The following is a 25,757-nucleotide window of genomic DNA, read 5'->3' as shown; positions in this document are numbered from 1 at the left end:
AGATTTTATTGCTGGTGAGAGAGTTTTTGGTGCAGCACCTCTGTCACGGCACTACTGCACTCTGCAGAATAAAGAGCTCAAACTTTTAATTCTTGGCTTTTTTTTTTTTTTTTTTTTTTTTTGCCCTTCATGCCTGGAACACGAACAACCCTTTCCCAGACATGTCTGGGGATGGCAGGCTCCAACTAGCACTGCTGACTGTCCTGGTTTGCCCTTTGGGCACAGCAGCTCATCCCGTGGAGTTTTGTTCCCCAGAACTGGGGTGTTGGGTCTGAGCTGCTGCTCCAGTGCCTTCACACAGGTCCTGGCCAGTCCCACCAGTACAAACTGGGCTGGGCCAGGCACAGCTCTGAATTTGAAGGGAATGGCTCCTGGGGTTGAAGTGCACTCAGCTACAGCAGAATTGTCACATAATCTCTAATGACAGCTCAGGACAAGGTGTTGTCCCCTGTCCCAAACAGGGGATCTGGGACTCTACAGGCTCCAGGAGCTCTCCTGCCCCCACAGATCCCTCTAAAGCTTTCTCACTTCACTATTAAAGCTGCCTGACCACGGAGGGGTGAGCACAGGCTGTCCCTGTCACCTCTGTGCCACACCAGCCGACCTGCAAAGCAGCTCCTCCTCAGCTGCAGCCCCAGCCAGGCCCCTGCTGCTGGGAATTCCTGCTGGGATGCTGCTCCTGGCTGCTCTGCTGCCTCCCCAAAGCTGGGGCTGTTCCCTGGCTGCTGCTCCAGCTCCTTCAGTGGTATTTTCTCCAGCGGTGCCGCTCTGGAAGAACACGGAGGGAAAAAATTCCAGGGTCAGCACAGGGATTTGTCTGGGGGCTCCAGCCCAAGTGCAGCTTCTGTTTTTGTGTTTGGAACCACCCAAACACCACCACATTCCTTGTAATCTGTCAGGAAATGCAGCTCTTGTTGGAACATCTCCTCCCTCTGCCCCGTGTGGGCTTTTCCAAGTGCTCCTGACAATCCTGGTGCTCTCCAGGGAGAAGCTGTGAGTCAGCAGCTGCTATCAGCACTTTTATTAAGCAAATTCCTCTGCCCACCTAGAGAATCCTGCTCTCTGAGCTCTGGGATTAAATGGGGAGTGTTTAAACAATTTAATTATTTCAATTATTTCAGAGCTTTAATTAACAGGGATGCTAAACAGACTTTCCAAGTGCTGCAAAAGGAAGAATTCCTGAAATAGGAAGCCTTTACTGATCCAGAGCTTTAATTAACAGGAGTGCTAAACAGACTTTCCAAGTGCTGCAAGAGGAAGAATTCCTGAAACAGGAAGCCTTACTGAAGTGCTGATAGTTCCAGCCATAGCTGAGCAGGCAGTAGCCAGCCAGGAGCATGGAGATTCCAGCAGGTCCCCCCTGCTTCACGTGGATGTACTTGGCACAGTAACTGCCCCAGGCTGTTGGGAGAGAAAGGAGAGGGGTAAATCATGGGCTGCTCTTGGGAATTCACTGCTTCCCTGTGACTTTACACAGCCAAAGTGTTGGGGAGGTTTGTTTGTTTATTCCCAGTGCCAGAGGGCAGGGATTGCTGGGATGATGGATGGGAAGGAATTGTTCCTTGTGAGGGGTGAGGCCCTGGCACAGGGTGCCCAGAGGAGCAATGGCTGCCCCTGGATCCCTGGCAGTGCCCCAGGCCAGGCTGGATGGGGTTTGGAGCCACCTGGGACAGTGGAAGGCAGGGGATGGCACTGGATCATCCTTCTGGTCCCTTCCAGCACTCCATGATTTGTGCTTTGCAAAGATCCAGGCTGGCTATTTGAACAAAGTAAACCAGGGAAGTGGGATGGATGTGCCCCAAAAGCCAGGAGTTCTCACCTCTCTGCACTGCTCCCAGCAGCCCCTGGGCAGAGAAGCTGCAGGTGCCGATCCAGGTGTGCAGCTCGCCCAGCCTCACCTCCATCAGGGGCCTGTCGGCGAGGGGACCTGCAGGGTGACACAGCCTGGTCACAGCCACGAGGGCTCTGTGCTGGCATGGCATGGGATGTGCCTTTTGGGCTGGGAAAAGGAGAGGGAGTCACCCCTCACACACAGTTTGGGCTCCATATCAGTCCAAGACTCCATAAAAACATCACCCATTGGTGTTGCAGGCTGGAGGAGGCCCAGGTAAAGCTCCTTGGATTCTCCTGGATCCTTCCCTGGGCAAGCCCAGCATTCCCTGCCCTTCCTTTCCCGTTCCCTACCCCTCCTCTCCCATTCCCTCTGCCATTCCAGCACATCCCAGCAGGGAGGTTTTCATTACCTTGCTGCCCCGGTGCCAATCCACCCCTGGCTGTCTCCACCGTGATCCTCACATCCTCGTGGAAACGACTCCCTGGAAACATCCTCAGCCCTCCTGACTCGGGATACAATTCTGGAAACCACTCCAAGCCCCGGGCTGAGCAGGGGGGCTGGGTTTGGGGTGTGTGGGGCAGAGCTGGGCTCAGGCTGGGCTGGGTTTGGGGTGTGTGGGGCAGAGCCAGCCCCGGGGCAGTGCCCGGGCTCGGAAGGGGCCGGGTTTGCAATGCCAGCCCCGAGGCAGTGCCCGGGCTCGGAAGGGGCCGGGTTTGCAATGCCAGCCCCGGGGCAGTGCCCGGGCTCAGAAGGGGCCGGGTTTGCAATGCCAGCCCCGGGGCAGTGCCCGGGCTCGGAAGGGGCCGGGTTTGCAATGCCAGCCCCGGGGCTGTGCTCACGGTGGGCTCGAGCACTGCCTCCCCCCGCAGCCCCAGCTCGTTCCCGGCTGTCCCCCGGCCGTGAGCCCCGATGGGCTCCGCCGGTGCCAGCCGGAGGCTCCGGGGGTGCAGAGCACACACGGGGGGTTCAGATCGCTCCCCAGCTTCCATCTGCACCCGCTCCCCTCCTGCCCGGGGTTTGTCTCTTCCCTTCTTCTGGACGAGGTCACCGGGGCTGTCGCTGCTCTCCGCGGGCTCTCGCGGTGTCTTTGTCGCCTTTAAGCCGCTTTTCCCTCCCTTGGAGCTCCCGCTCCCCGCCGCTCCCTGGCTCGGCGCCTCCTTGCTCCGCCATTTCGGGGCACATTTGCGGGGAGCGGGGCCGGGCTCCGTCCGTTCCCCGCGGCTCCGCGGCTCCTTCTCCCGCACCACCCTGGCTCGGTGCTTCTCGATCACCACCTTCACCCCTTCCCGCAGCCTCCGGGGCACATCCTCCACCTCCTCGGGGTGCAGGTCCAGGCTGCGGGCCACGTCCTGCACCGCGCCGGGGCCGGAACCGGGGGCGGCAGGGCCGGTACCGGGGGCCGGGTGAGGACGCGGCGCTGGGCTCGGCTCCGGGGCGCTGCCGCTGGCGGCGGAGGGCTGAGGGCTCGATCCCGGCGCCGCTCCCGGTGCGCTGCCGGGGCTCGGGCGGGCACCTCGGGCACTGCTCGGGACGGGCCGCGCGGCGCTGCCGGTGCCCGGCCCGGGGCTCGCTGCCGGTGCTGCCGGTGCTGCCTTGCAGTGCGGGAGGTGCGCGCGGAGCCGCTTGAAGGGCCGCCCGCAGTGCGGGCACAGCTCCGTCCCCGCCGCCATCACCGGTACCGGAACCGCCCCGCTGACGTCACAAAGCCCGCCCGCGCGGCGGCGCTGTGACGTCACAATGTCCCGGCCCCCCGCCCCGGCGCACGCCGTGACGTCGCGGGGCGAGGCGGCGGAAGCGGCGGACGCGGCGGAAGCGGCGCTCGGGGCCGGGCAGGGCCGCGCTGCCGCCCCTCAGCGCGGCCTCCGCTCCTCGGCGCGGCCTGTCCCGCTCAGCGCGGCCCCTCCGCCCGCCCCGCCGCGCTCCCGCCCGCCATGAGCTGCCGGCAGCCGCTGCCGAGCGAGCGGGGAGCGAGACAGAGGTGCGTGAGGGCGGCGAGGCCTGAGGGAGCGGGGGGAAGGAGCGGCCGCGCTCAGGGGAAGGGGAGAGCGGACACCGAGCGCTCGGAGGGTTCAGTGGGGCTGCGGGGGTCGGGCAGGCTGGGGGCGCTCCGGAGGGTGAGGGGATGCGGGGGATGAAGCTGAGGGATCGTGGGCACTGAGGGGCTGAGGGGGATCGTGGAGTCGGAGAATGGGGTGGAAAACCCTAAAGCCCGTCCTATGCCACCCTTGCCACGGGATGTGGGGGAGAAGCTGAGGGATCGTGGGGCAGGTGGGAGCTGAGAGGCTGAGGGGGGATCATGAGTCAAGGGATGGGGTGAAAGGAACTCCAAAGCCCATCCTGCGCCACCCCTGCCATGGGATGTGGGGGAGAAATCTGAGGGATTGCGGAGCAGGTGGGCACTGGGAAGTTGTTGTGAGGGATCGTGGGGTCGGAGAATGGGGTAGAAGGGACCCTAAAGCCTGTCCCGTGTTCCCCCTACCACGGGATGTGGGGGAGAAGATGAGGGATCGTGGGGGATTGTGGAGTTGGGGAATGGGGTTCAAGGAACCCCAAACCCCATCCCGTGCTCCCCCTGCCATGGGCACAAACACCCAGGGTGCCCCAAGCCCCGAGGTCACTGCAGGGGTTGGGGAAGGAAGGAGCCAGAGGCTCCCGAGGAGAATCCCTTCCCCAGAGAGCGATCCCGGACAGACGGACAGCGTTCAGTGCCTGCCTTTGAGGGATGCGGAGCAGCGAGGCAGCTCCGGGCTGTAGGCGTGGGCCAGAGCCTGCTGCACAGAGAGGAGCCGGTTATAAATACCTACGAATGCCTCCCTCGAGTGTGTTTTGACTCATCCGAGCACGGGTTAATTTTAGGCACACCAGAACGGCTCCATCCCGTGTTTTTTTGGATCCTGGCTGACTCGTCGTGTTTGTGGGGCGGGGAGGAATCGTTTGATGTTTGTGTGGGAATTCTGGGAGGCTGCTGGGGAGCAGCTGCTGCTGTGTTGGTGGCACAGAATCACCAATCGTGGGCTGGCAGTGACCTTCAGTGCCATCCAGTGCCACCTCCCACTGCCCCAGCTTGTCCCCAGCTCCTGTCCAGCCTGGTGGTTGAGGTGTTCCCTTTATCTCCTGCAATCTGGGAACATCAGCACTGTGCTCCTCCCAACTCTGCTTTGCCTCGATGCCTGCAAAGATCTGGATAAAAGTGGGGTTAAAACCTGCACCCACCATGCCAGACAGTGCAAGGTGCCATGAGAGGATGGGAAATGCATCAGAGACAGGGAAGAGTTTGTTTTGCACAAGATGTTTCCTGACAAAACCTCATTTGGGAAATGTGGTTGCTTTGGAATGTGACTCCAGACAGAGGGGAGAGGCCGAAGAGTCCTTGTGGGGTGGTGAGAGCAGGTGAATCATTGGAGATGTGCTCAGTGCCACTCGTCCCAGGGCTGTCCCCAGCCTGTCAGGTGTCACTCTGAGCCCAGGGATTATTTCTACATCTGCAAGGCTGGCAGTTGTTAAATGAGGATGGTTTTAATCCAGGTCCCTTACACCGATAGGAAACATCTTGTGAGGAGCAGGATCCTTTTCTCTGGGAAATGTGGGGGCCCACAGCACCTCAGGGGGCTGGGGACACCCTGCATTCATTTATCCCTGCATTTTTGGGTGCCTTCAGAGGACATGGATTAATGAGCTGTTTCTTGAGCTTTCAGTGAGCTTTCTTTCACTGATCATTTCCTCTCCCTGCAGGAAGAGGAGGAGGAATGGCACTGAAGAGGATGGTCACGTTCCCCAGAGCAAACGTAGCACCAGGAGCTCTGTCCTGCAGGACTCGTGGGACACTGAGGTGAGAGCCTTCCCAGCCAAAGCCAGGCTGCATTTCAATATCTGTGCATTTATTTCCATTTTTATTTCATAGCTTTGTGTTTGAGGGCGTGAGGTTTGGCTTGGTGACATCAGAGATTGAAATCAGTTTGGAAATCAGCATTTCCAGTGAGCCTGGTTATGCCTGGCCTGAATATTTCTGGGAGGAAATTTCAAATCCTGCCTTGCAGCACCCAGGGAAAGAATTTCCAGGGTTTTGGTTTTGGTTTGGGCTGAGCTGTGCCCAGAGCTGGGGGGATGTGTCCCTGTGCTCACTGTGCCTGACCATCAGCTTTGCCTTTGCTCACAGGGAGGTGATTGTTTGTGGGAGAAAGACAAAACACATTCCAGACAGGCCTTATCTGATGTGCAAAAAATGCTCTGGTAGAGCTGCTCAGTTTAAGCAAGACATGTGTTTTCTCAGTGTAATTTGAGATTTCTTGTCTTAAAAAAAATAAATTGCTGATTTCCCAACTGCTGCCAGATGTCACCTGGGTGAATCACCTGAAAATTCACTGTGAGCCACGTCCTTGTGTTGTAAAACATTAATGGAAAAAGGGTGCAGAGCACTCTGAAGTTAATGAAATTAATTTCTTTGAAGGTTTTGGACATATCCTCAGTTTTTTAGAGCCTCCTCACTTTGAAGGTGGATTGTAATGAGCAATTACAGTCTGAATTATTACAGAATTATCTCAATTATTCAACTGTTAATTGAAAAACAGAAAACATTTAGTTGCTGTGTAACTTGGAGCTCTTTTACAATCTGGAAATGGATATTTCTACATTCCTGTTGTGAGGGAAACTCTCTTGTTAACCCGGACAAGTAGATTAAGTGACAGGAATGCTGGAAATGCCCTAAGAGCTGCTCTCCATCACAGAGGAATCCCCTGGGATGGAAGCTGCTGTGTGTTCAGGGGGGAAACTCTGCATTTTGGGGTTTTTTGGGAGCAGCAGCCTGCTTTGTGCCAGCTGACCCTGGATCACTTGTCCCACAGGTCAGAGCCCTCGGTGTGTGTAGGGTAGGTAAAGCCAAAGCAGCTTTGGCACGGATTTAGTGTGGCACTAATGAAATTAAGGATATCAGGAAATGGTGAGTGCCAGAAGCAGCACCTTTGCTTGCAGTGTGAGCACCTGGTGATGGGGCAGGGCTGGCAGTGCCACACACCAGGGGTGACAGCAGCCCTGGAACAGCTCAGCCTAACACAGACCCTGCTTCTTGCATGCACTTGCCTGGTAAAGCCTGGTTTTCACTCATTAAACCCTGGTGTGAGGCAGGGAGGAGCTCTCCCTGCTGAGGAATGTGGGCACAGCTTCTCAAACAGCACTGAACAGAATTCCCAATGTTTTCTCCTGATGAATGGAGCTTTTTTTGCTTTTTGTTTTTGTTTTTGTGGGTTTTTTTTGTTTTTTTTTTTTTTGTTTTTGTTTTTTTGGCTTGTTTTTCTTGTCAGATCCCTCAGCTGAGCATGCCCAGAAATTCAAGCCACGAGATTAAATCTGTGTTATTCCAACATTTGGTTAAGGACTTCCTGTGCCAAGGGGAGAAATCCTTGTGCTCATTGTGCACGAGTGCTCCCCATTGGTGCAGCTTGGAAAGTCTCAGCCACTTTGCAACACTTGCATTTAGCTTGTTGTGTGCAAAGACACGTCTAGCTGGCTAAAAATCCCCCTGGATTTGGGATATTGCCTGGAAAAGGGGAATGGGAGCAATTTGTGACTTCCAAGAGCACAGGAGAGTTGCTTTTCATCACAGGGCATTGCACAGCTGCTTTTTGTGAAACATTACCCAAAGTCCTGATTCCTGTGGGCTGTTTTGGTTCAAACTGACTGTTCCCTCTTGCAGAGTGAGGCCTCTTTGAGAACACAGCCTCAGGATGGGCAGTCAGGCAGGGTTTTAAACCTGATGGCAGTCAGGCAGGGTTTTTTGCCAGGATCTCTTCCCATTATTTTTGTCTTGCGCATTTTGCTCTGGAGAATGAGGTGAAGGGAGGTTTTTCCTCAGTGGCAGTTCAAAGTTGGGCAATTCTGTGATGTTACCCCTCAGTCCCTGACTTTGCTCATCCTCATCACATCCAGTTCCAGAGGATTTGCTGTTTTCTGCCTCTGCATTGTCCTTTCACCCAGGACAGGCAGCATTTCCAGCTTCCCCAGGATGGAAACACATTCTCTTCAATCTCCAGCAGTGCTGCTTTTTGGCCACTTGCTGTAAGGATGTGCCATTCCTGGTGCTCCTGGAGAAGCCTCTCACAGGTGACAGAAACCTCTGTCCTGGGCTCAGTCCATGGCCACAGGGCTGCAGCTGCAGCCAGGGTTAAACATTAGCAAGGCAGAGCCTTTGCCATGCAATTTCCCTTCCTGTTCAGCCTGTCCTCCCTTTTCCAGGAGCTCAGCTGTGTTGTTTGCCCTGTGTTTGGTTAGAAATCCATTGCTTGTCCCCAGATCAGGCCAGGAGAGGTTGCAGTGGATCCTCCAAGGGCAATGCTGGGGTTGCAGTGGATCCTCCAATGCTGGGGTTGCAGTGGATCCTCCAAAGCTGGGGTTCCAGTGGATCCTCCAATGCTGGGGTTCCAGTGGATCCTCATAGGGCAATGCTGGGGTTCCAGTGGATCCTCCAAAGCTGGGGTTCCAGTGGATCCTCCAATGCTGGGGTTCCAGTGGATCCTCCAAGGGCAGTGCTGAGGTTCCCAGCTGAGCTCTGCAGCCTGGGCAATCCCCAGTGCAAACCCTTTGCTCTGGTTTTCCCAGGGAAGGAAGCGAGTCTGAGTGTTCTGGCTGACCCTTTCCTTCCTGAACAACTTCTGCAAACCCCAATTTCTCACAGTTCCGCTTTGTTCTGGGCAGGAGTGAACGCTGCTGGGTTCTTGGCACAGATCAAATCAAAGTTCTTGTCCTCCACTATCCAGGGAAGGGCTGCTCTTCAGTTCTGACTAAAACCAGGCCGTGGCTCTGTTAAACTCCTCTTGGAAGGCATTGAGAGCAGCAGGGGTCGAGTGGCTCTTTCTGCAGTTCCTGTCCCGAGGGATTGTCCCAGATCTGCACGTTTAACAGGACATTTGTTTGTTTTAAAACTTGAAGTGTGATGTTAAGGGTTAATGAGCCCAGTAAACCTTGAAGATGCCCTTTTGATAACTGAAGTATTCATAAATATCAGTGGGCTGCATTTGATAGCTAAAGTATTCATTAATATCACTGGGCTGCTTTCCTTTGCCCCTGTAAAGCTTTGGTGATGCCTGTCTTGCTGACTTGATGACTTTAAGGATTCTTTTCTTGTCTGATTGTAGTCCAAATGCGTTTCAGAGTGTGCACCACAGCCTGGGGACATGGTAGGTGCTCCATGTGACGTGGGCAGTGGTGGGGGGTGCCAGTGCTAGTGAACCTTTGCCTTAGAGAACTGGAAATAAAGAGGGCCTGAGCAACCCCCCCTGTCACCAGCCTGAGGTGTCAGAAGCACGTCCCAGGACACGCTGCCAGCTCTGAGGTGCACACAACACTCACTGCTAACAGCTGGAAAATGTTTGTTGCGATGTGAAACGTGAGCAGCACGCCAGGCCAGGTTCTCATTTGGATTTTTACCTTGATTTGCAGAAGGTGGCTGTAACGAAGCCCACTAAGGAGCGCAGACTAAAAGGAAACAAAGTGTCCTGTGCGGTGGGTTTCTCTCCGAGGCTGCTGGGCCCCCTCAGCATCGCGTGTGACTCTTTGTGCTGCTCTGCAACAGCAGCTGCGCTGCCCAGCACACCCCAGCTCCTCCCTGTGCTGCCGGGGCTCTCTCCCTCTCTGGTGTGGGCAGAGGGGCTGCTGGCTCCCGTGGTTCCATCTCTGCTCCCTGGGCAATGACCCCGCTGTGTTTCTCTCCCCTCTCGCAGCCCGGGGCCCTCGGCTTGGCTTGCTGTGCTCCCACAGAGCTGAAGCGTTTTTGGTGCTTAGCACAACAAAGGAATTTGTCAGGGTTGGATGGTCAGGATCGATGGTGGATCAGGGCCGGGGGGAGGGTTGTGTTCTACCCAAACATCCACAGTGCCTCCCTGGGCACTGCACACGCTGCTGGCTGTGTGATTTACTCCTGACACACTGCTGGGTATGTGATTTACTCCAGACATGCTGCTAGGTGCAGTTTGCACCATTCCTGATTTACACACACACACTGCTGGGTGCAGTTTGCACCATTCCTGATTTACTCCTGGTGAAGCCCTTCTGGAAGAGGTGCTGACTGGTAAATCCCTGAGGATTTAGTGAAATTTGTCCTCTTCTGATGTGGCCACAAAGCTGTGACTTGTGTGGCTTCATCCTTAGAAAAATATCGATTTTTTTTTTAGCTGCTGTCACTTTGTCTGCTTTGATGAATCATTTATGGGGTGGCAGAGTAGCCACTTGCTGATTGACTCACCCAGATATTTGCAGGTCCTGACCAGCAGATCACACAAACTAAAACTGGAACTAATGGAACCTTTCCTTAGCAGCCCTTAAATGGTGTTTTATGTCTTTGAATCCCTTATGATGATGGCAAATGCTCTCCCAGCCATGCCCATGAAATGTGGTTGTCCTAAATGCTGGCAAATGAGCCCTGGCCTCTTATCCCAGTCAAATGCTGAGTTCTTTTTCCTGCATGAGCAATTCCTCAGTGCCTGTTGCTCTTTCACTGTCATGTTCAGTAAATTGGTGTGGAATTGCTGTGGAACACTTCCAGTTAACTCTGCCATGGAGTGTTTAACTGGGAGAAGAGTATTGATGGTAGGGTGTTCAAAGACTTCAAGTGGGTCTTGTGTGCATTTGTTTCTCACAGCTCTTGCTTTGGATGCTTCAGATCTCACTTTGGGGTTGCCTTGTAGGAAAGAGCTTTGCATGGTGCTCCCTTCAAACCTCTAGTGCCAACCCTGCCCTGCCTGCACTGGCACTGCAGCTCCCTGGGAATGTTCTTTATTTTCCAATTCTCGGATCACCCCCGCAAACTTCACTAGCGCAAACGTGGGCTTGGGGGCAGAGCTGAGGGCTTTAACTGGGGAGGATTGAAATCCAACACCCTGGAGGTCACTGAACCCTGGCTGAAGGCTTGTCCCTTCAGCTCTGTGACACTGCTGTGGGCAACAACAACCTCTCCGTGCCAAGGTGGATTTAATCAGTCCGTGGGGCTGGAAGCGTGCAAGGGAGGGGTTTATCCTAAAGGTTTGTGGGGTGAGGAGGAAGTGTCTGATGTTGCTGTTCACCCTCTGTGTGTCCCAGTCCTCCAGCAGTGACAGCGGCAGCAGCAGCAGCAGCAGCAGCAGCTGTAGCAGCAGCAGCATCAACAGCCCCGACAGAGCAGAGGCCAGCCTCAACCCCAGGATTGCAGGATCCAGCCCTGTCTCCTCCCAGCCCTTCCACGAGCAGTCTGCACTAAGCCAAGGTCCTTACTTCCACATCAACCAGATCCTGAAGGAAGCCCACTTCCACAGCCTACAGAGCCGGGGACGCCTCCCTACATGATGACCCAGCAGCTCCCTGCCTTCTGTGAAGGGACAGCACTGTGTAGATTTGATATTTCAACTTCAAAGTTTGTTAAAATGGAATTGCACAAAATTGCCTGTTGCCTTTTCAGTCTATATTTGAAATAACAGGTTAACAGGAGATTGTTTACTTGTGGTTTGCTGCACTATTGCAATGCAAAAGGGGCTTTGAAGCAATTTTTATAGGATTCTTTTTGGGGTGGTTCTAAAGTATGTGGCAAGAGGAGACTGAGGAGTCCACATGTGTGTTATAGGATTGCAAACTGTCCAATTCCAATCGACTGCCTAATCTGTTTGTTAGCAAGTTGTTGCTTTCTGTAAAGTTCTCTTAAGCGTTCCTCTTCAGTTTTATAAGTCTTTTTTTAATTTCAATAAACTAGTTAAAAAATGATTTGGCAACATAATTATTTGAGCATTTAGAGTTAGTGAGAACAGGACCAGCGAGTGCAGGTGCTTAGGCCTGTGAGCTCCCACCCAGCTCAGGGTGACGAGGTTTCTCTCATGAGCCTCAGTGCTGCAGGACTGGCAGGGAAATGTGAAATCAGAGCAGGACAGGTCGGGCAGGTGCTGCAGGGGCCTCTCAGAGCAGGGAGGTGGTGCCTGGAGGACACAGGCATCTTACCCTGCTTCAGCACCCCTTCCCCAGCTGTGAAATGTTTTGTTTTCTGTTAGTGTGTAGGTTGTTTTGGCTTTTTTCCCCTTTAATTTGACTGTAACAATGTGAGGATAGGAGGTGAAAGAGCAGCTCCACCTCTGCTGCAGCAGCCAGGGGACAAGGACAATCCAAGCTGTGCCTGCTTCCCGTGCCACGCCCTGCTCTGAGGAGGGGAATCCTGACAATCCCGCAGGTGTCACCGAGGGGACAGACAGACAGGCACATCTCAGTGGAGACAAACAGCCAGAGCAGTTTTATTGCTGCTGCCTCACTTGGTCATGCCCGAGAGCCAGCCCAGCTTGAAGAGGGACGGGGCCGCGGTGTCCTCGTCGTCGGTGAGGAGCTGCCGGAACAGCGAGCCCGGCCGGGCCTCGTCCTCCCTGGGCAGCACAGCAGCTGCAGCCTGGCCCTTGGGGGACACAAAAGTGACTCTGACTGTCACAGCAGCCCTGGGGCTCCCTCTGTCCCCTCAGCAGCACAGGGCAGTGGCACTGTTGGGGGAGTGACACACACACACACACACCTCGCTGCTGCTGGCAACGGGCACTTGGCAGATGTCGCTCAATGCTCATAAAACCCCAAGGAACACTCAGCAAAACCCTCACACAGCGTGGTAGAAGCACAGCTGGTGCCCCTGCAGGAGCTGTTCCTGGAGAACTGCAGATTTTAACCTCTCCAGAAGAGTTTTAGCATTGAAGGAGGAGCAAGCATCTGTCAGGGATGCTGGGAAGTGTGGCTAGCACAGGACACAGGTGTGCTGAGCACAGCACAGAGCTCAGGGGACTGACAGAATGAGGCAGACACCACTGCACACTGCTATGCTCTAGTCCAGCTGAGCTGTGAGAAGTAAGGAACACCTTTGCTGGGAAGTTCTGGGCTTTTAAACACCCCTTCTGCTGGGTCTGGCCCTTAAGGGCTCTGAGAAATTGAACATCATCTCAAATGACACTGGTAAAACCAGGCCTTGACCTCTTTGTCTTGGCTCTTACCAACTCAACAACTTGTCCCAGTTGCCAAGACCAGCAGGGATAGATTGGGCTGGTAATAAGTAAAGGAAACATGAATTGCTGCTTGCCACAGCACTGAGGTGTTCCTTGGCTCTCACCCAGCACACAGAGCTCCAACAAAGCAGATGTTTTAAACTGGGGGAAATGGAGCAACAGAAACATTGGCTTCTACAGCTCAGCACCAGGGGAGCAGCAGGACAGCCTCACTAGGCTGGGGTACCTGGCCAGGCCTCCTCAGGTTACAGGGCAGCATCCCACTGCAAAGGAGTTCAAGCATTAGCTGCTGTCCCTCAGCCTTTCCTGCAGCCCTCTTTAATGAGCTTTGATGCATTGCCCTCATCCTTGTCAACCCTCACTGCCCCTGCAGTGGTTTTTGCCTGCCACAGAGCAGTGGCCCCAAAACCTCAGGGGCAAAGGCTGGGTGGGGTTTGGACAGTCCTGGAGAAATCCACCCCATCCCCTGCTGTGCTGCCGTAATGATTCCTTTTACTGAAAATAAAAATCAGGTGAAATAATGTTTGGCTACTTTCTTCTTTGCCCATAAACTCCAGTGTCAGGGGGACAATGAACACTGGGAAAATATTCCTGTTTTTACAACTCACTTCAAACACCAACCTGGACTCTTTCTGTGCTCCTGGCAGTGGACTTGCTCTTCCTTGAGCTCGACATGCTCAGTGGCAGGAGTCCAAACCTTAAGAGATGGAAGAAAGAAATGTTCCAGAGCAGCTTCCCAGAGGCAGGAGGATGCCTGGAAGAGCTGGGTGCCTCACCTGATCTGGCTGGATGCTAAGGGCAGGATGTTGTGCAGCTCCTGCGAGCTCAGAGCGCCGCCCCTGCTCGTGTACTGGTTCTCTGTCCCAGTCAGCAGCCCAAAGAGAACCTGCAAGGCACCAGCAGAGGCTTGGATTTGGGGAGGAGAAGCTGGAAGGCAGCAGGATTTGGGGAGGAGAAGCTGGAAGGCAGCAGGATTTGGGGAAGAGAAGCTGGAAGGCACCAGGAGCTGTGTGGATCTGGGGTTCCTGCAGAGCTGACCCCACAGTACATGGTAAATCCACTGCACACCATCAGCACTGAGTGTGAACAGGAAGTGCCTCTCTCCCCCCTCTTAACCCTGGTATTTAATCATTCCCACAGCTGAGTCCCAGACCTGTTTCAGCACCACTTAACCCAATTAGTGTGGCACAGGCTCCGGTGAATCCTGTTAGATAAAGTTCAGGCAGCCCCACAGCAGCGGGGCCGTGCAGCCAGCTCAGCCAGCTCCTCTTATCTCCAGCTGGCACTGAGCACTCTTCCCCTTTGCAGGCAAGTGCCAGTGCTTATCTTGAGGCACTGAGCAGCTCAAAGCCAGCCCAGCTGCCCTGCTGAAGGCACTGTGCAGTTCCCTGCTGTCCAGCCCTGCTCCCTACCGAGGTTCTCTGCACCAGGCGGTTCAGGTTGCTGTTCAGGTGTGGGGTGAAGACATCCAGGTCAAAGGGATCGATGTGTCCCTCCAGGAAGTCGATGACCTTGTCAATCCTGCAGGCAGAGCAGAGAGCTCCTGTCAGGGGTGACATCCTGGTGATGCCAGCTCTGGAGCAGCCAGGGATTTCCTGTCTGGGGTGACTGAGCACAGCAGGAATTACTCAGCACAAGGGCAGCTGCCCCAAGGGTTCCCAGCTCTTACACAACCCAAACTGCTCCCCGTGGTACCTCCCAGGGCTTTGACTCTTGGCTGGAAGCTCAACTGCTCTGTCCAGGGGCACCCTCTGAGGGTATCCTATGGACACCTGGCCCCTGGCCACAGAACCCTCCTCTGGTTTGAGGATGAGCTCAGTGTTTGTGCAGTGTCAGAGCTTGGAGCTTGCACTGGTTCAGGGCCCCCCAAAGCCCTGCTGGAGGATGTGAACCCCAGAATGTGCCATACCCGGAGTCCTGCTTGATCCTGCTGGGTTTTGTGTCCTCACTCTTGGCTGTCAGGATGATGCTGAGGTACCTCAGGTCGTAGAGTAGCTGCAGGGCTCTGCTCTGGGTCAGGGGGAAGCTGTCTGGCCTCTGCAAACAGGACAGGCAGGAATGGGCTCCTCCCTGGCACAGGGCACGCTGCCCAAGGAGCAACATCTGAGAACACCAAGGCCAAGGCACAACCAGAGTGTGAAATCTGGTGTCTGCCTTTCCAGGGTGTTCCCTTTCCAGCTGGCAGGACAGGCATTGTAACGCTGTCATTTTTCTGTTCCAGGAGCTGGATGTGCCCCAGCATTCCCAGCCACCTTCTCCCTCCCATCCCACAGCCAGGTACCTTCTCCTGCTTCTGCTCCACCAGCTTCCCATAGGCAGCCAGCACCTCTGCCATGCAGCTCCTGAGCAGCTCCTGCAGGGTCACCTTGGGCAGGGTGTGCCCACCAACCCTGTTCACCTCCTGGCACAGGCTGAACAGCAGGCACTGCACGTGCCACGAGGGCTGGGCAGAGAACAGAGTTTATTTGCAGCTGCTCTGTGAACTCCATTCCCCTCCACAGCCCTTCTGCTGCCTGGTGGGAGTGTCCCACTCAGAGCAGCCACAAAGCTCTGCCCCGCAGCTTGGCTCAGGTATCTCACAGGGTCTGGGTTACTGACACCCCAGATTTTGGGTTACAGCGGCTCCCAAAGCCCCCAAAAGATTTTACCCGACACTGAGTGCAGTGAGAAGAGAATTGCCCGTTAATCTTCTGCCCACCCACTCCCTGGGGGTGTTCTTCCCTCACCTCCTGGGCCTCCTGCATTCTCACCCAGCTGCTTTTCCCCTCAGATAACAGAATTCACTGCAGAAGGCTCACTGCATTTCCCTGTCCAGCCCCTCCCATGCTGTGCAAACACAGAACTCACTCCAGGCCTGGCCCTCCTCCCCTCTGTCACCTGCTCTGTCCCTGTGAGGCCCTTCCTGTGCCACCACCACACCTTTGGGAAGCCTCAGCTCCCTCAGGATTCCACAGTCCCACTGCTGCAGCCCTGTCCTTCAATGCACCCAGCTTCCATGGAACCTCTGTGTTTAAACCAGGCCTAAGTCCTCCTCTGGCTCAGTTTTACAGGATCTGGGCCAACCTTCCTCGTAGAGATAAACAGCAATAATGACCTATTTCCTTCCTCTGACCTCTGTCCTCACGAGGTGAGTGTCTCAGAGAGCACCACTGAGTGTTTGTCCCCTGCTGGTGACACCAAACACCCTCCCCAGCACTCAGCAAGCGGTTCTGGAGCCAGCGCTGGGCTCCTCCCTCAGGCTGTCCCTCGTACCTGCACTGGCAGCCGGATCTTGGATGTCACACTGCTCCCAGACTCGGTCTCCTCCTGGATTTCAATCTCGTCCCAGTTGGTGGCTGTGGCCAGGACAGAGCCAGCTGTGTCCAGCAGCAACGTGTGGGTGAAGCACTGAACCAGGGCCTGGAGCACAACAATGAAAGTCCCAATCACAGGACACTTCTAACAAAGCCAAGGCCACCCTGCCTGTGACCTGCTGCACCCCTCAAAGTGACCCTCATGAACACCAAGCCCCTGGAGCCACCCTGTGACCAGGCAGCAGCACAGGGAGCTCTGGGCAGCCCCAGTGATGAAGCCCTCCCCAAAACCACCTCTGAGGAGGGAAACCGCTCCTTACTTTGGTGACAGCCGAGCTCCAGAGCTGGTAAGCCACCAGGCTCTGCTGCAGGAGCTCTGCCTTCACCCCCTGCCACTTGGCCAGCTCGGGGGGCACCTCCTGGGCCTTGCCCTTGCCCAGTTTCTTGGCAGAGCGCGGCTCCTTGGGCTCGGCGCCGCCCGGCCGGCCCAGCACGCAGCGCTGCAGGTGCGGGCACAGCTCGGGCAGGGCCTGGCACAGCCTGGCCATGAAGAGCACCGCGTGGAGCCTGGCATCCCCAGGAGGGTCCAGCTGGCCCTGGGCACTCTGGAGCTGCTCCTGGACGCAGCCCAGGAGGTGCTGGATGCAGGCGACACAGCTGTCACGCAGCAGCTCCTGCACGGTGCCGGCGTCGGCGAAGCGGTCGAAGGCAGAGTGCGGCGGCTCCTTGGGGACAGAGTCGTCCCCGGGGAGGTAGGACAGGACATCCTCCAGCCTGGCCTTCAGCTTGGAGTCCAGCGTGGAGCAGAAGCTCTGCACGCACGGGGTGAGCGCCTGTGCCTTCATGGCCAGCCCGCTGCGGGCGAAGGGCCCGCGCTGCCCCACGCTGACCCACGCCGCGTCCCCGGGCAGGTCCCCGGGGCTCTCCGACCACAGGAACAGGGACACGTTGTGCTCCAGCTGGATCTGCTTGCTCAGGGCACCGCTGCCACCTTTCACTTCCAGCTCCTGCAAGGCTGCAGCCAGCAGCTGCTTGGAGCTGCTGGAAATGGAGTCGAAGCCTTCCTTGGTCAGAGTCTGCAACGGAACCAGGAGAAAAACCAAATTCAATGGGACACTAAAACCCACGCTGAGTGCACTGTGAGCTGGGTGAGACAACTCCTGGGGGAGCACAGCAAGGCTCCCCAGGGCTCAGCACCCACCTGCAGCCTGTCCAGGAAGAGCTCCTGCAGCAGCTCCTCCCAGAAGGACACAGGCCTGCCCAGCAGGCGCCGGCACACGGCCTCCCAGCTGTGGCTGCTGGACTCGCTGGACAGCAGCTCCCACACGGCATCACGGATCCCTGCCAGCCCCTTCATGCTCTTCACGTACACCAGCAGCGTCCTCACCCCCGTCCTGATGTCTTCACTGCACCTGCAGGCAAAGTTTCACCCCTGTGAGCAGGTGAGGCCCTGGCACAGGGTGCTGGGTGTGCCGTGCTGCCTCTGGCTGCTTCAGTCAGGGTGAGGATGAGGAGGATGAGGGGATGAGGAGGAAGCAGCCAGGCTGGGACCGCCCTGTCCCACTCACATGTTGATCCACTGCTGCAGGGTCTCCCTGAGGTACTCCTGGCTGATGGGGTGTGCCAGGGTCCGCAGGGCCGGCTGGAATTCCACCACGGACTCGGGCAGGTACTTGAACCAACTGCTCAGCTTCAGATCCTCCTGCAGCACCCCTCCTCTCCCTGCAAGCACAGCCAGGCTCAGCCCAGCACAGGCACCCTGCCCTCCTGCCCGCACACCTGGGCAGGTGCAGGCCTCACCTGCGGGGTTCTGGCCCGTGCTGCTCTCCAGGGTGGAGAAGAGCAGCCCACAGGGCAGGGCTGGCTCCGGGGGCACCCCCTCGGGCACGGTGTAGAACAGAGCGTGGGCCTGGAACAGCGTGGTGCTGAGCAGCTCCATCAGGGAACACACCTGGGCCTTGATACCTGCGCCTGCAGAGAGGGGGCTCTGAGCCAGGGCAGCCCCTCAGCACGGCTCAGAGGCACGGGGGTCCCTTCAAGGGAGGGCTGGAGGGCAAAGGACTCAATGCCCCACCTGCCTCCCCAGTACAGGTGGGCTTGGCCAAAGCCCCTGACAACTGGCAATTTTGGTGCTGTTTTGCAGTGTCCCTGTCACCATGAGATTTATGGGAATCTCCCATCTTCCCATTTATGGGGATCCCCCCATCTTCCCATTCACCATCTTCCCAATTTATGGCAATCTCCAATCTTCCTATTCACCATCTTCCCAATTTATGGCAATCTCCAATCTTCCTATTCACCATCTTCCCAATTTATGGGAATCTCTCATCTTCCCATTCACCATTTTCTCATTTACGGGAATCTCCCATCTTCCCATTTATGGGGATTCCCCCATCTTCCCATTCACCATCTTCCCAATTTATGGGAATCTCTCATCTTCTCAATTTATGTGACTCTCCCATCTCCCCATTCACCATCCCCCCAGTTTCTGGGGCTCTCCCCTCCCTGCAGCGGGGGCAGGCTCCCCCCGAGCCCCCGGGGAGCAGCCCGGCGGCACTGACCGTGGTGGGGCTGGTTCAGCAGCTGCTGGATGGCCATTTTCCTGGCCAGCAGGAAGTCAGCCAGGGCCTGCCGAGGGGAGCTGTCCTCCAGCAGCATGATGGCACACAGGGCTTCTGCCACCGCCTGCTCCGAGCCCGTGGGGCAGCGCAGCAGGGCCTTGCTCTCCTGCAGGACGGTGGATCTGCCACGGGAACCAGCTGCGAGTCACTGCCCGAGCCACACCGTGGCTTGTGTGGGACTCTTCCCACTGGTATCTGGGTAATACAGGGCTGGGGAGATGTTTTAAGTGGAATATTTTGGGTTGGAAAGGATCTCCCTAAATCAGTCCTGTCCTGTTACCTGATGGAGCCCCCAGGATGTGCTGCTGGCCACGGGATTTTCCCTCACATCCCTCTGTCCCTGCCTGCCAGCTCTGCAGGGCACCCCTGGGGCACTGTGCCACCAGCCTGGCACCTGCCCTGGGCTCTCCTGTGGGATCCAGGTGACAGAGCCTCCTGGCACAGGTGAAGCATTACTCTCCCACCATGCTGCAGCTGATCTCTGTCCTGCCTTCCCTGGGCTGTGTCTGAGCCAGTGACAGGGAGTGCTTTGGGCTGGGAGGGAACTTTAGCATCCAGCACTTCCAAATCCCTAAACCAGGCAAATCTCATCCAGCTCCCAGCACGGGGCACTGGGACACTCCCAGGGATGGGACAGCCAAAACTCCTCTGCGTAACCTGAGCCAGGGCTTCATCCCCTCCTCACGCAGCCCTTCCCAGCCCAGCCGGCCGTTCCGTGCCCGTTCCCGGCTCACCGGAGGTGGCTGGCCGCCGCCACCTGCCGCAGCAGGATGGGGAAGCGGGCGAGCACGGCGCTGGAGCGGGCTCGGGGGGTGTCGAGCTGCAGCTGGCGGCGCAGGTGAGCCCCGAGCAGGTGGAGCCGGGCCGCGGGCAGGTACCGGCCGCCCTCCACCGCCCCCCAGACCTGCTCGGGAACCTCCAGCAGCAGCTTCAGCTGGGCTGCAGCCCCGTAGAAACTCTGGTGAGCCGGTGGGCGAACCTGGAGGGGGAACACGGGGGGATGAGGGGGTAGACAGGGGATAAAGAGGGGCAGAAATATGGGATGGGTGGAGAGAATAAGGTGGGAAAGGGGGCAGGCAGGGAGATGGAGTGGGGGGAAAAGAGTGGGTCCAAGAGGGAAAAAAGGAATGGAGGAATAGACAGGGGGATAAAAGAGGGGCAAAAATACGGGATAAGTGGAGAGAAGAAGGTGGGAAAGGGGTGAGAGTGGGGAAAGGGGCCAAGCAGGAGTAGGGGGAAAAGAATGGATCCAAGGGGGAAAGAGGGGATGGAGGAATAGACAGGGGGATAAAAGAGGGGCAAGAATACGGCATGGGAACGTGGGAAAGGAGCGGGAGAAGGGGCCAGGCAGGGAGACGGAGTGCGGGAAAAAGAGCGGGTCCAGGGGGGAAAGAGGCCCCGCGGGGTTCCGTGGCCGCCCCGCTGTCGCTCACCGTGCCGGCGGGGCCGGGCCGGGCGGTGCCGCCCCGCTGCAGCCCCCTGACGGCGCCCAGCAGGCGCTCGGCGCTCCGCCGCATCTCGGCGATGGTGTCGGCCGCCTCGATGAGGTCCCGGTAGCGCTCGCCCACCATCTGCCGCAGCTCCTCCCGCTTCTGCTCGATCCCGGCGCGCAGCCGCCGCTCCACCGCCCGCAGCTCGGCCGCCGTGTGCGCCTCGAACAGCGCCTCGGCCTCGGCACCGCGCGCCGCCATCGCCGCCACGACACCGGCACCGGGCCCGGCCCGCACCGGCGGGGCCGCCGCCGCCATCTTGGGCACGGGAAGGGGACGGCGCTTCCGGGCGTCACCGCGGGGCGGCGCCGCCATCTTTGTGCCGGGCACCGGGAGGGCGGCCACGACAGCACCGCCATCTTTGTAACGGGCACATGGCAGTGTGACCACGGCAGCACCGCCATCTTTGTAACGGGCACATGGCAGTGTGACCATGGCAGCACCGCCATCTTTGTAACGGGCACATGGCAGTGTGACCACGACAGCACCGCCCTCTTTGTAACGGGCACACGGGATGTGGCCACGGCAGCACCGCCATATTTGTGCCGGGCACAGCCGCACCCCGGTGCCGTTACGGTGGCAGCATAGCCATCATTGTGTCGGGCACATCCAGCCCCAGCTGTCGACGGCAGCGCCGCCATCTTTGTGTCGGGCACAGCCACACCCCCTGTGCCGTTGCCATGGCAGCGCCGCCATCTTTGTGTCGGGCACAGCCGCGTTGCCGCAGCGACGCGGCCAGAAGGGAGCAAACGCCGCTTTGTTTATTTTAGTTATAGTTTGTTTGTTTATTTAATTGCGTCTTCTTTCTCTTCCCCGTTTCCCGGGAAACGGGTCGGGCTCCGCGGCCTGCGGGTGCCGCTGTCACTCCACACACGCCGGCAGGTTTCGCCCTCAGGGCGCTTTGGGCTGCTTGGTTCCAGCAGGGCTGGGGGTGTTTGCCCATCCTTTCCTTCCAAAAGTACCGCTCTGAGCAGCGGGATATTGCCCCAGAATCCATCCAGGATGGGGTGGAATGGGATTGAGCTTTAATGTCCCTTCCAGCCCTGAAGGGAGAGGCAGATCCAGAGCCAGGCGGGATCCAGCTCCACGGGAATGCTCTGCAAGCAGAGCTGGTGGGCTCGGGTGTTTTATTAAAATCCAGTTTGTGTTGGAAATTGAGATGGGAATAAAAGGATCCCAGGTGTTTTGGAGCGATTTGGTTCATTTGTGTGGGCAGTGTTGGTGCTGCTGGGCTGCACAGCTGCTCAGAGCTGAACTTTTTGTTCATAGGAGTTGATAAACTCTGCTCCCAGGGACAGGACAGGGGGAAACTGCCTCAAACTGTGCCAGGGCAGGGGCAGGATGGACATCAGGAGGAATTTCTGCATGGAAAGGGCAGTGGGGCAGTCCCCATCCCTGGGTTAAGGGATTTAAAGCCGTGTGGATGTGGCACTTGGGGGGGAGACAGTCCCCATCCCTGAATTAAGGGATTTAAAGGTGTGTGGATGTGGCACTTGGGGGGGAGACAGTCCCCATCCCTGAATTAAAGGATTTAAAGGTGTGTGGATGTGGCACTTGGGGACAGTGGCCTGGGCAGTGCCAAGGTTGGACTCAGTGATATTTGAGGGATTTTCCATCCTGAACAATCCCGGGATGCTCTCACAGGGAGGTGCCCAAGCCTGGCTCGTATCCCGCTGCTCCAACACACACACACACAACCAGAAACTGTAGGAAAATCTTTTATTTCCCTCCCCATGGCAGCCAGCAGCCTTTGCTGCAGGGAGGCTCAGTCCCACATCAGGACACTGAGGAATGATTACTAGGGAGGAAAACAGGGCTGGGAGCAGGGACATGACTTGGGCACGTCCTGGTGGGCACAGAGCCACTGCCAGGGCATGGACAGGGCTGCTGGGGGCTGCAGAAATCACCTGGCAGAGTGGCAGCAGCCCCTGTGGTCCCTCCTGGTGCCACCAACGCCCTGGCACACGGGGAGGGTGCCCTGTGGGGCTGTGTGAGTGAAGAGAAAGCCCCCCTGGGCACAGCCAGAATATACAATTTACATGTATTTACAATCAGACACGGAGTGGGGTGGGATGGAGGGATGGAATCCATGGAGGGATAAAATCCATGGATGGATGGATGGATGGATGGATGGATGGAGTGGCCAGGCTTTGCATCCCTCAGCATCTCCTGCTCGGGACACAGCTGGAGGAGTGTTGCAATTTTAAGTTTCGATTTTTAGAAGTGTGAAATGTTTGTGTAAGAGGAGGATCCTCCCAGGCTGGCTCTCCTCTCCTGGCTTTTCACAGGCCCTGCAGCAGGCAGGGAGGGGAGCTGGAACCCCTCAGGATGGGCCGGTGCCAGGCTGGGAAGGGAATGGCAGGGCTGCCCTGGGCAGCAGCAGCAGCAGCAGTCAGTTCCACACTCAGCAGCAGGGAGGCAGCCCTGGGGTCTGCTGTGTGCTTTGCTGGTGATTCCCCTTGGAGCAGCAGCAGGGAGGGGATGGAGGCTCTCCCTGAGCAGTCTGGGAGCAGTTCTGAGCCTGGACTGGGGGCTCTCCTTGCCTGGCATGGGGCAGTTCTGGGGCCCTCAGTGGGGTGTCCCACAAAGACAAAGCTCTTCCCACCGTGGCAGGGCGGGGAACCCTCAGACACACGGCAGTGCGGCTCAGGAGATGCTTTCGTTCCAAGGCAGCGTGGAGCCAGCACGAGGAGCTGCAGAGCTGCTCTGGGAAGGCTCCAGGTGCAGCCCCAGCCCCTCCTGCCCACCCGAGCAGGATTTGGCTCTGGAGCAAAGCACAGTGCCCAGAGCCAGGCTGGCTCCGAGGGACGCGGGGGTACGGAGGGGACAGCAGGGATGTCCCCATGCAGGTGGATCCGTGGCACTGGGCAGCTGAGGGGCCACCCCTCACCCAGCCTCTCTGGGGAGGCAGTGGTGACGAGGGAAAGGGAATTGGTTCTCATGGGCTTTGGGGAGGCCTCGCTGGGACTGGAAAACTTCAGGAGTGACCCAGCTCCAGGCATCCTGGGGAGCTTGTGGCACACCGAGGAAAAGGGAATTGGTTCAGGAGTGATCCAGCCCCTGCTCCAGGCATCCTGGGGAGCTTGTGGCACACCCCAATCCGTGCTTCCCAGCCCCTGGGATTTGGGAAAACGCCCTCCCTGCCTCTCCAGGCGGGAGCTGTCACTGATCCCAGCCTGGGCGTGAAGCTCTTGCAGGCTCAGCCTCTTGGCTCTGCAGTCACCAGCAGAGATTCCTCATCCCGCCAGCAGCAGCCTGAGCAGAGCAGATCCAATCTGAGGTCAAGTTCCCACTAAAATCAAGTGGCTGGCAAGGAAAACTTCGTTACCGGCGGCGGCAGCGGCGGCGGGGCTGATGTTTATTAGTCAGCAATGAACAGCAGAAGGTTTTATTTTGCTGCTTTTACAGCACTGCTGGGCCCTGGCTGCAGCTCCCTCCCAGCACATTCTGCTTTCCTGCCCTTTTTTCCTCAGTGAGCTGCGGAGAGGTGGCCAAGGAGAGCCGTGGCAGCCCCCAGGTGCCTCTGCCCTGCTCCATCCTGCCTTGGTGGCCTTTGGGATGGTGGTGGCAGCGCCCCACACCCCTCATCCCTCACCTGCAGCCCCTGATGCCGTCCCAGCAAAGCGGGGACACGTTTCAGATCCCACTCTGAGCACCCAAAGTGTCACTGACAAAGCTGACCTGGGCAGGGAATTCCCAGGATTTCTGCATTTCCACATCAGACCAGCGCTGAGGGAGGTGCAGCTGCTGGGAACAGGCGTCTCCCCCTCATCCATCCGGATTTTGGTGGCGGGGCTTGCACGGACACGGCTGGGATGGGGTCAAATGGGGTTTGGCCTGGCTGCAGGTGAGTTCTGGGGGCTCCACACATCCCCATCGCTCACGCAGCCCCCTGCCCATCACTCACATATCCCCTTACCCATCTCACAGCCCCCTGCCCATCACACAGCCCTTCCCCATCACAGATCCTCTTCCCTATCACTCACACAGCCCCCTGCCCATCACACAGCCCCTTCCCCATCAGATCCTCTTCCCCATCACTCACACAGCCCCTTCCCCATGACATATCCCCCTTCCCCATCACACAGCCCCTTCCCCATCACTCACACAGCCCCTTCCCCATGACATATCCCCCTTCCCCATCACACAGCCCCTTCCCCATCACTCACACAGCCCCCTCTCCATCACACAGCCCCTTCCCCATTGCACAGCCCCTTCCCCATCACATATCCCCTCCCCATCACTCACACAGCCCCCTCCCCATCTCACATCCCCTCCCCATGGCATACCCCCCTCCCCATCACTCACACAGCCCCTTCCCCATCACACAGCCCCCTCCCCACAGATCACACAGCCCCCTCCCCATCACTCTCACATCCCCTCCCCATGGCCCGCCCGCCCCCCGCACACGCCGCCCCCTCCGAGTGCCCACGGCACTGACGCATCGCTGCGGCGCTGACACCGAGCCCAGCCCCGCTCCCGGCCCTCCCGGAGCTCTCCCGGTGCCCCGGAGCTGCTGCTGCAATTCCTGCAGCCGCGCTCCCACCCCGTGCTCAGCCAGGGACAGGGAGGTGCCACACACGGGCACCTGCACGCCGTTCCTCGGAGCAGCAGGAAAGGGTTAAAAGCAAACAACTGCTCACATGGCTCTGCTTTGTCTTGCAGTGAATGCAGCGCCCAGCAGAGCCAGGGGCAGGTAGCCTGGCACTGAGCCCTCTGTGGGAGCTGGCAGGGGTGGCACAGCAGGATGGGGTGGCCCAGGCTGGGATGGGCCAAATGGGCAAATTTCATCCCGAGCTGAAGTTTGGGATGGAGCACGAGCAGGTGGCACCCAAAGCAGGTGGCACCTGCTGCAGCCTCACCTCCCACGCCTGTACTGCGGGGTGCGGGCTCCGTTCTGCTGGTGGCAGTGGGTGGCACGGGCAGGGTGACCGAGCTCCGGCTGTTCTCCCCGCCCAAACCCCCCGTTCCCACGGCTCGGCTCCACGCCAGGGGCCTGTGAACGGATCCGGCCTCTGGCACAGCTCCGTGCTGCTCCGGCAGGAAGCGGCCGCTTCCCCCTCTCCCCTGGGCTTTCCCTGGACAAGGAGGGGCTTGGGCGGGGGTCAGAGCTCCGGAGCCCCGGGTTTATCCCGAGCTGGGAGGGCAGCCAGGAACAACGACAGGGACGGAGCTGAAAGCTTCGGGACAGTCTTGGGAAGGCAAATAGAGCAGATGTGGGGCCGGCCCCGCCGCCCCTCACACGGTGCAGGATCCAGGGGATGGATCCGCGCTGCCCTTCCCGGTGCGGGATCCGGAGGATGGATCGATGCTGCCCTTCCCAGCGCAGGATCCAGGAGATGGATCCCCGGCTGCCTTTCACCATCCCCGGCCGCTGCCAGCCCCGTTGCCTGCTCCGCCCGCTCCCTTCGGCTCGGACACGGGTGGGGAGCGCGTCCCCAGCCCCCCGTGCCCGTCCCCATCCTCTCCATCCCCTCTGCCTCCGGCGTGACTTGCCTGGAAGGAGCAGGGAGGCGTCAGCCCGGAGATCCTCG

General features: G+C 58.0%; 3 protein-coding genes across 4 annotated transcripts; 1 reads left to right on the top strand and 2 right to left on the bottom strand.

The window, feature by feature from the left end:
- Nucleotides 1-97: 97 nt before the first annotated feature.
- On the bottom strand, nt 98-3,504 carry C19H17orf80 (chromosome 19 C17orf80 homolog). Its single transcript, XM_058817535.1, has 4 exons — nt 2,244-3,504; nt 1,820-1,999; nt 1,285-1,401; nt 98-768 (listed from the first exon to the last, which is right to left on the bottom strand). The coding sequence occupies exons 1-4, from the start codon at nt 3,502-3,504 to the stop codon at nt 740-742; spliced, it is 1,587 nt and encodes a 528-aa protein (XP_058673518.1). The 3' UTR covers nt 98-739.
- Nucleotides 3,505-3,627: 123 nt separating this feature from the next.
- On the top strand, nt 3,628-13,325 carry VCF1 (VCP nuclear cofactor family member 1). 2 transcript variants are annotated; one of them, XM_058817051.1, is made up of 4 exons: nt 3,628-3,812; nt 5,567-5,663; nt 9,266-9,328; nt 10,901-13,325. In XM_058817051.1, exons 1-4 carry the CDS (start codon nt 3,766-3,768, stop codon nt 11,141-11,143), a joined length of 450 nt encoding a protein of 149 aa, XP_058673034.1. In that variant the 5' UTR covers nt 3,628-3,765; the 3' UTR covers nt 11,144-13,325. The 2 variants fall into 2 exon arrangements, with proteins under 2 accessions (XP_058673034.1, XP_058673035.1); XM_058817052.1 differs by lacking the exon at nt 9,266-9,328.
- COG1 (component of oligomeric golgi complex 1) lies at nt 12,087-20,538 on the bottom strand. Its single transcript, XM_058817049.1, has 14 exons — nt 20,167-20,538; nt 19,468-19,712; nt 18,674-18,855; nt 17,913-18,083; nt 17,681-17,834; nt 17,314-17,524; nt 16,433-17,188; nt 16,072-16,218; nt 15,101-15,262; nt 14,729-14,856; nt 14,232-14,340; nt 13,596-13,705; nt 13,441-13,516; nt 12,087-12,227 (listed from the first exon to the last, which is right to left on the bottom strand). The coding sequence occupies exons 1-14, from the start codon at nt 20,536-20,538 to the stop codon at nt 12,087-12,089; spliced, it is 2,964 nt and encodes a 987-aa protein (XP_058673032.1).
- Nucleotides 20,539-25,757: the final 5,219 nt, after the last annotated feature.

Source organism: Ammospiza caudacuta, chromosome 19, assembly GCF_027887145.1.
Source record: "Ammospiza caudacuta isolate bAmmCau1 chromosome 19, bAmmCau1.pri, whole genome shotgun sequence".
Classification (NCBI taxonomy): domain Eukaryota; kingdom Metazoa; phylum Chordata; class Aves; order Passeriformes; family Passerellidae; genus Ammospiza; species Ammospiza caudacuta.
This window is presented reverse-complemented; position numbering and strand designations above follow the sequence as displayed.

Coding starts and splice junctions, on each gene's coding strand:
- C19H17orf80 (XM_058817535.1), bottom strand. CDS start 3,504: ATGGCGGCGGGGACGGAGCTGTGCCCGCACTGCGGGCGGCCCTTCAAG. Junction 1,402..1,819: donor GCTGGGAGCAGTGCAGAGAG/GTGAGAACTCCT, acceptor CTCTCCCAACAG/CCTGGGGCAGTTACTGTGCC. Junction 769..1,284: donor CTGGAACTATCAGCACTTCA/GTAAGGCTTCCT, acceptor GTGTTCTTCCAG/AGCGGCACCGCTGGAGAAAA.
- VCF1 (XM_058817051.1), top strand. CDS start 3,766: ATGAGCTGCCGGCAGCCGCTGCCGAGCGAGCGGGGAGCGAGACAGAG. Junction 3,813..5,566: donor GAGCGGGGAGCGAGACAGAG/GTGCGTGAGGGC, acceptor CTCTCCCTGCAG/GAAGAGGAGGAGGAATGGCA. Junction 5,664..9,265: donor AGGACTCGTGGGACACTGAG/GTGAGAGCCTTC, acceptor CTTGATTTGCAG/AAGGTGGCTGTAACGAAGCC.
- COG1 (XM_058817049.1), bottom strand. CDS start 20,538: ATGGCGGCGCCGCCCCGCGGTGACGCCCGGAAGCGCCGTCCCCTTCCC. Junction 18,856..19,467: donor GCGGCGGCCAGCCACCTCCG/GTGAGCCGGGAA, acceptor TTCCCGTGGCAG/ATCCACCGTCCTGCAGGAGA. Junction 17,525..17,680: donor CTGCAGCAGTGGATCAACAT/GTGAGTGGGACA, acceptor CTTTGCCTGCAG/GTGCAGTGAAGACATCAGGA.